Here is a 7,348-nt window from a genome sequence, read left to right as displayed (position 1 = left end):
GAATGGAAGAAAAAGTATCCAATGTACACACCCCTATTATGAAATTAATTTAAACCTTTTATATGAAAGCTATAACCTAATAACAACCTAAGAATATGGGGAGGAGGGAGGGAGAGGGGAGGGGAGAATGGGTGGCAGGAGGGGGATTGGAGGGTTCACTTCTGTGGTTTATCTTACAAGGGTACAAGTGAATCTTTCTATGAGTAGAATATGAACGTTTTAACACAATAACTAAGAAAATGACATGAAAGCTATGTTAACCAGTTTGATGGAAGTGTTTCAGATTGTGTGTGAAAACACCACACTGTACCCCAGAAGTGCATTAATGTACACAGTTACCATTCAATTAAAAAAAAATCACACCTAAATTTAGTAGCTTCAATCCACAATACCTTATTTTTCATAATAAGGATAGATAGGGCACAGGTGGTAGTTCTTCTGGTTTTGTTTGGGGTCTCCCATGTGGCCACATTAAGATGGTAGCAGGGGCTGGAAAACACAGAAAGGCTTCACTGGTATGCCCATTATCTTGGCAGGGATGCCTGGAAGGCTGGACCTTTATTCCTCTTTCTTTGTCTCTCTTCATGTAGTCTCTCAGGCCCCTCCCTTTCTATATGGTCTCTCCAGCAGAATAGGTGGACTTCTTAAAAGGCAACTCAAGGTCTCCCCAAATGTAAAAGGCTGAAGCCTGGAACTAGCACAGAATCACTTCTACCATACCATCGGCTATAACAAGTCACAGACCCAGCTCAGGTCAATGTAGGACACAGGACCTGAAACCAGGAGACACGGACCACTGGTAACCAATGTTGGAGAATAGCTACCACAGGTGATCCTGGGATACCAAGGCCCATAACCTTCCCATCTCTGCATGTCACTGTGAGCACCCACAAATACATGATTGGATATTCTGCCAGAGAGGGAGATGGCTTAAAGGAGAAACCAAAGTTTCTCTAAAAGTTTACCTTGGTAGGGAAGACATGAACCAAGACAGGAGCAACGAACCCAGAAAAAAGCCCAAAGGGGAGGAATAGATGCTCTATAACACGTGTTGCAGAGATGCTTTCTGGGGTCGGGATTACAAGTATCAGGGGCAGATACTTCATGGAAAGGATGGCAGTGAGGAAAGCCAAGGAATGCTTTTGGTGGGTTTTTTTGTTTTGTTTTTTTTTGTTTTTTTTTGAGACAGGCCCACTTGGTCATCCTGGGTAGAGTTACTGTGGTGTCATCCATAGCTCAACAGCATCCTCAAATTCCTGAGCTCAAGCAATCCACCTGCCTCAACCTCCCAGAGTGTTAGGATTACAGGCATGAGCCACTGCATCCAGCCTACTTACAGTATTTACACCAAAGTCCTATCTCATCACAAGCATTGGTATCTCACTCGTTGAAGTATTTTTCTTCAGCTATCTCTTTAATTCATCAAACAACTTCATTACAGCTCCTTTGTAGCCAGAGGAGTCAAGTCTATCCAAATGATGACTGTGGTTATCATTTGGCTCTTTGGGTGACTTTGATTTTTTATATCCTGATCTAATACACAGAAACGTGTTTGGTTTACATATGTGAACAATATATATTTCCCTATGTACAAATATATCTATGTATATAAATGTATGTAGTTGAGACAAGTTTTAGAAATCTCTTACTGTATGTGATATACTTTTTCTTTTTTTAGACAGGGTCTCACTCTATCACTTAGGCCAGTGGTTCTCAACCTGTGAGTCGCGACTGTATTAAAGGGTCACGGCATTACTAAGGTTGAGAACCACTGACTTAGGCTAAAGTACAGTGCTGCCATCATAGCTCGCTGCAGCCTCAAACTCCTGGGCTCAAGTCTCATCCTTCCTAGTAGCTGGGATCAGAGGTGTGCCACATCATGCATAGCTATTTTCTCTATTTTTTGTAGAGACAGGGTCTTGCTCTTGCTCATGCTACTTCCTGGCCTCAAGCCATCTTCCTAACATGGCCGCCCCAACAGGCCTGAGCCACTGCACCTGACCCACTGCACCTGACCCTCTACAACATGGCATACTTATTTCTTTCCTATTTTCTTCAACCCTACTTTTTAATGTTGATTATGAATGACTGAATTCTGCAACCCATTAAAGGATTCTGACTTCTCATTTGAAAACCCCTACTTTAGTAAGCCCAGGAAGATTTAGGATAGAGAAATTATGAACAAAATTGTTGTCATTGCATTTATATTTTCCATTATACTTTGGAATCATGTTTAATTTGGTATTTTAAGTATTAAAGAGAATTTAATGCACCGATATGTAATGAGTTAATTTTGCAATTCCAGTTTAAAATCTGAATCATGTGATTCATAATTTTAAGTCCACGTGTGTAGGAGAATTTAACCACATCTGTAGGCAATAATGAGATTAACCAACCATGTTTTAGGTTTAATATACCGGATTTATAAGAGTGAACTAGGTACTTGGATTTTATTCGTCAAGTAACTGAGTCGTTTAAGTAAATAACATTAAGTTTATAAATGTGGTGTATAATTGTAAGTTACAAAAATTCCTAGATTTTCATTTATTAGGGTATATACTACTTAAGGATAAACAAGTTTTGGATTTATAACTCTAATATTAATCAATAAGGCAAAAATAATTCCGAAATAGTCGCCTGAGTGCCCAAAAGCTACCCTTGGAGGACAAAGGAAGCAGCGACAATTCACTCGACCTATGGGTCGCGACCCCTTTGTAACAATGAAAATATATCGCGGCATTAGGAAGGTTGAGAACCACTGACTTAGGGCCATAAAACGGATAAGCAACACGTTGCCCCGAAAAAGGAGATGGGTCTCGTTAAGCCCAGGAACAAGACACAGACCAAGAAAGACCTGGGATCGTTTTTTCTTTCCCACGTTACTGCCTGCCACGTTATTTTAAAAACAATAAACAACATTCAACAGGAATGACAGTCGCGAGGGCCATGTTTCCAGCAATCTGCGCCAGAACGCCCCAGGCCCCGCTCCTATACCGGGAAGGAGGAAGGGGAGCGCGATCTACTGTGATCTGGAGGTGTCATCACCGAGTGGGAGGGGAAAATAAAGAGTCCTGGGGGCTTGGGGCGCAGGGAGGGGTCTGGGACCCGGGGCCGCCAGCGCTGCGGGGAGCCGGCTCCGCAACGGTCTGGGATGGTCGCCGCGCCCCACACACAGCCTCCCGCCCTGATTCACTGAGCTCTGCTGCCTGCAATCTATAAGACGAAAACATGAGGGATCTGACTATCATCTGGAAAAGGACCTTCCCAAACCTTCTTGTGGCCAGCAAGGCCAGACGCGCTCCCGCGCGTCCCAGGCAACCGCGCCCGCCCGCGCAGCTGCAGAAGCCGGAAGAGAACAGCCCGCCCGCGCTCCGCACCTCCCCCGCCCGCTCTCCGGGCGATACCATTCCGGCGGGCCCCGGCAAAAACCCGAGAATGGTGCCGTCCTCGGCGTCTGATTGGTGAATGAGAATGGGCGTGGCCTCTGGAGCCTGGATCCGCGCGCCAGAGCTTGTTAGCCGCAGTGCGAGCGGAGCAAGGAGGGGGCGCCATGGTGAGGAGTGGTTGCGGGTCGCGGGCGAAGCGGAGGTGGTGGTGTGGGCCTGGATTTGGTCCTGGCCTTGGGCCTGGCCCTGGGCCTGCTTCGGAAGCGGAGCTGGGCGCATGCTGAAGCTGCGTTGACGCTTGCGCCCCGGCTCCATTCCAGGTACTGTTGCACGTGCTGTTCGAGCACGCCGTCGGCTACGCGCTGCTGGCACTGAAGGAGGTGGAGGAGATCAGTCTGCTGCTGCCGCAGGTGGGTAAACTCAGTGGGCTTGGCGGGCGCCGCAGACCCTCGGCCCGCACGGGTCCCAGCATGCACCACGCGCTCCCACGTGGCCGGCCGCTCTTGCCGGGGAAGGGGGGGGGCTGGGCCTGGAAAGCTCTAGAGCGCAGGGGGCTTTACCTTGAATCATGGTCAGAATCGCTGTAGGATCAATGAGAAGTAAGCCTCCCGGGCTCCCCTCTATCGACTAGAGCAGAAGCCAGGATATGGGGCCTAAGCGCTGGTACAATTTAATATCGTCCAGGGCTGAGAACCTTTGCTTCACTGCGTTGCAGAGGCAAGAGCAAGGAAACCACTCATCTCTTTCGCCCCCCATCCTACAGGTGGAGGAGTCCGTGCTCAACCTGGGCAAATTCCACAACATCGTTCGTCTAGTGGCCTTTTGTCCCTTTGCCTCATCTCAGGTTGCCTTGGAAAATGCCAATGCAGTGTCTGAGGGTAAGTCGCTAAGTATTCCTGAGGGATAAGATACGTGTAGTTGCTTACGTTACCTTCCTAGGAGATTTGTGATGGTACTTAACCTTTTTTCCGCTAGCTGTAAATCTGGTAAGCGCTAGGCAGTGTTAGAAATGGACAGGATGTAATTTAAAATAATGGCCTTCAGGCCTGGCATTGGTGGCTAACACCTCTAATCCTGGCACTCTGGGAAGCCAGGGCAGGAGGATTGCTTGAGCTCATGAGTTGGAGACCAGCCTGAACAAGACCAAGACCCCCCTCTCTAAAAAATAACTGGACTTTGTGGTGGGTGCCAGTAGTCCCAGCTACTGGGGAGGCTGAAGCAAGAGGATAGCTTGAGCCCAAGAATTTCTGTGAGCTATGACACACAGCATTGTACTGAGGGCAACAAAGTGAGACTGCTCTTAAAAAAAAAAAAAATTGTCTTCACAGAGCTCAAGATCTGGAAACTGTAACAGACCAATTGTTTCACATTTAAAGCACACAATCCAGGAAGCAGATATTTCTTTTGGGTACTATAGTGACAAATGATTCTTATTGAAATAGAGGGGGCTATTTTAATACCCACCTGTGCCTAAGTTTTCCTAAACCCAATGAAATGCCTGATTCTGTGCTGTATCTTTCAATTCATTGAAAAGGGCAGTTTAGATAAACGTAAACCAGAAGAATGGTTTGTTCCCAGAAGTCAAATTGGGTAATAAATGTCTAAGGGTGTGTTATAGCTTCAGTTACGTTTCATATGTGGTGTTGGACCTGAAGGCAGCACCTCCCCAGTTGGGCCAGGCTTTGCAGTGATGACTTTTCTTATCTGTCAATCCCCTGAGTGCAGTCACTGATGTCTCTGTGTCTCTGAGCAATGCCTGAAGGGGAGGGATCTAGGCATGCCATTCCATCATGCGCCACCAGACCAGCATAGTCAGCTGAGGGGTGATACCTCTTGCATCCTTGAGCATGTTAGTGGGAGCTGTGTTCTTTGTGCCCTGAGGTGTTGTTCATGAGGACCTGCGTCTGCTCTTGGAGACCCATCTGCCATCCAAAAAGAAGAAAGTACTCTTGGGGGTTGGGGATCCCAAGATCGGTGCTGCAATACAAGAGGAGTTAGGGTACAACTGCCAGACTGGAGGCGTGATAGCTGAGATCCTGCGAGGTGAGACCATCATATGTTATGCTTCTGCCATTCCTTACCTTTTCCGGTGGGGGGGGGGTGTTGCTGGAAATCTGCTAGGGTGCTATGCTTGCATCTGGAAAGGCCGCCTACTTGCTGGTGCTCCTGAGTGCAGGAGCTTGCTCAGAGCCCTTGCTTATAGTCCTACCCTCCTCTTAGGAGTTCGTCTGCACTTCCATAATCTGGTGAAGGGTCTGACTGATCTGTCAGCTTGCAAAGCCCAACTAGGGCTGGGACACAGCTATTCTCGTGCCAAAGTTAAGTTTAATGTGAACCGGGTGGACAATATGATCATCCAGTCCATTAGTCTCCTGGATCAGCTGGATAAAGACATCAATACCTTCTCTATGCGTGTCAGGTAAGTGCATGGGCTGTTCCTATCAGTGGAGTCTTTATCCTGTAATTGAGCTAATTTAGAATCTTGATCAGGACTGACAACTCCTGTGGGTAGAACTATGTGGGCTGAAGCTGGACCTCCTGGTGCTTACCACAGGCTGTGTTCTTACACTGACTGTATAGAAAAAGGAGGCAGAATAAATCTACCCTGTGTACACCCCAGCCCAGGCCCCATGCCTGGTCTGTATTGTGAATGGGGGAACATGGAGTTGAGATGGATTTGAATCTAATGTATTGTGTTTCCTCCAGGCAGAGAATAAGTATGGAGAGAGCTGAGGCTATGGCTTTGTTGTTTAAGATGAAGCAGCTGGGCTGGGAGTGACTATGGTTCTTTGCAGGGAGTGGTATGGGTATCACTTTCCGGAACTGGTGAAGATCATCAATGACAATGCCACGTATTGCCGTGTTGCCCAGTTTATTGGAAACCGAAGGGAGCTGAATGAGGAAAAGCTGGAGAAGCTGGAGGAATTAACGATGGATGGAGCCAAAGCTAAGGCTATTCTAGATGCCTCACGGTCCTCCATGGGTCAGTACAGAGCCTGGCAGCCTACATAAGGAGTAGGGCCCTAAACGGCTGACTGTTGTACTCAAACTCTTGATGTTTCCTAGGTATGGACATATCTGCCATTGACTTGATAAACATTGAGAGCTTCTCCAGCCGCGTGGTGTCTTTGTCAGAGTACCGCCAGAGCCTCCACACTTACCTACGCTCCAAGATGAGCCAAGTAGCCCCCAGCCTGTCAGCCTTAATTGGAGAAGCGGTGTGTCATGGGAATGGGGGTATTACATGTGTATCTGCACTGCTGTGTTTCCTGACCCACAGTATCTTTCCATTGTGCTTGATGGGGAAGAGGTGAATAGGGATCATGCAGCTGGCAGGTCAGCAGTTAGAGCTTCTGACTCCTTCCTTGACTTTCTCTAGGTAGGTGCACGTCTCATCGCTCATGCTGGCAGCCTCACCAACCTGGCCAAGTATCCAGCATCCACAGTGCAGATCCTTGGGGCTGAAAAGGCCCTGTTCAGGTACCAGTGAGGCACCTGCTCATACTCAGGTGCCACTTCTGGTGCCCGCTGCTTGTTTGGGGATCACAGTGATGGCTGCCCAGGGCTCCCTGACCTATACAGCCCTGTGCTATGGGGGTGATGGCCAGTCCTGGTGTCTGAGTGATTCCTAGGGCCCAGCAAAGGGACCAAGTTTCCAGGTCAGCGACATTGGATGCCTTCCTCTGCCTCTGGGAGCTATGGGTTGGCATGGCATGTATTGGGGTAAAGACCCAGCCTGTCCTGAGACTCATTCTGGGGATTTGGGGAACTGGGTGAGTTACCTTGGCTAATGGGGTTGACATTTCTGATTTTAAACTCTCTGCTGAATATTCTCTCAGAGCCCTGAAGACAAGGGGTAACACACCAAAATATGGACTCATTTTCCACTCCACCTTCATTGGCCGAGCAGCTGCCAAGAACAAAGGCCGAATCTCCCGATACCTGGCAAACAAATGCAGTAT

At 48.0% G+C, this 7,348-nt stretch overlaps 1 protein-coding gene and 3 non-coding genes across 4 annotated transcripts in view; all 4 read left to right on the top strand.

Moving 5' to 3' along the window:
* The first annotated feature begins 3,479 nt into the window (after positions 1 to 3,479).
* The window catches only part of NOP56 (NOP56 ribonucleoprotein), a 5,810-nt gene continuing 1,941 nt past the window's right edge, over positions 3,480 to 7,348 (top strand). The window contains exons 1-9 of the mRNA XM_012804072.1: positions 3,480 to 3,553; positions 3,707 to 3,796; positions 4,150 to 4,264; positions 5,268 to 5,429; positions 5,607 to 5,805; positions 6,182 to 6,369; positions 6,453 to 6,604; positions 6,766 to 6,866; positions 7,226 to 7,344. Of these exons, the coding sequence (XP_012659526.1) occupies positions 3,551 to 3,553; positions 3,707 to 3,796; positions 4,150 to 4,264; positions 5,268 to 5,429; positions 5,607 to 5,805; positions 6,182 to 6,369; positions 6,453 to 6,604; positions 6,766 to 6,866; positions 7,226 to 7,344 (1,129 nt within the window). The 5' untranslated portion in view covers positions 3,480 to 3,550. The remainder of the gene's footprint in view (positions 3,554 to 3,706; positions 3,797 to 4,149; positions 4,265 to 5,267; positions 5,430 to 5,606; positions 5,806 to 6,181; positions 6,370 to 6,452; positions 6,605 to 6,765; positions 6,867 to 7,225; positions 7,345 to 7,348) is intronic.
* Positions 5,069 to 5,139, top strand: LOC111724748. Its single transcript, XR_002772986.1, has one exon. It is a non-coding gene; the product is annotated as a small nucleolar RNA SNORD110 (small nucleolar RNA).
* LOC111724744 lies at positions 5,919 to 6,050 on the top strand. Its single transcript, XR_002772982.1, has one exon. It is a non-coding gene; the product is annotated as a small nucleolar RNA SNORA51 (small nucleolar RNA).
* Positions 6,928 to 7,013, top strand: LOC111724746. The gene has a single exon (XR_002772984.1). It is a non-coding gene; the product is annotated as a small nucleolar RNA SNORD86 (small nucleolar RNA).

Source organism: Otolemur garnettii, unplaced genomic scaffold, assembly GCF_000181295.1.
Source record: "Otolemur garnettii isolate 467f Iridium unplaced genomic scaffold, OtoGar3 scaffold00025, whole genome shotgun sequence".
NCBI classification, from domain to species: Eukaryota; Metazoa; Chordata; class Mammalia; order Primates; family Galagidae; genus Otolemur; species Otolemur garnettii.
The sequence above is the reverse complement of the archived record's forward strand: the minus strand, read 5'-3'. Positions and strand labels throughout refer to the sequence as shown.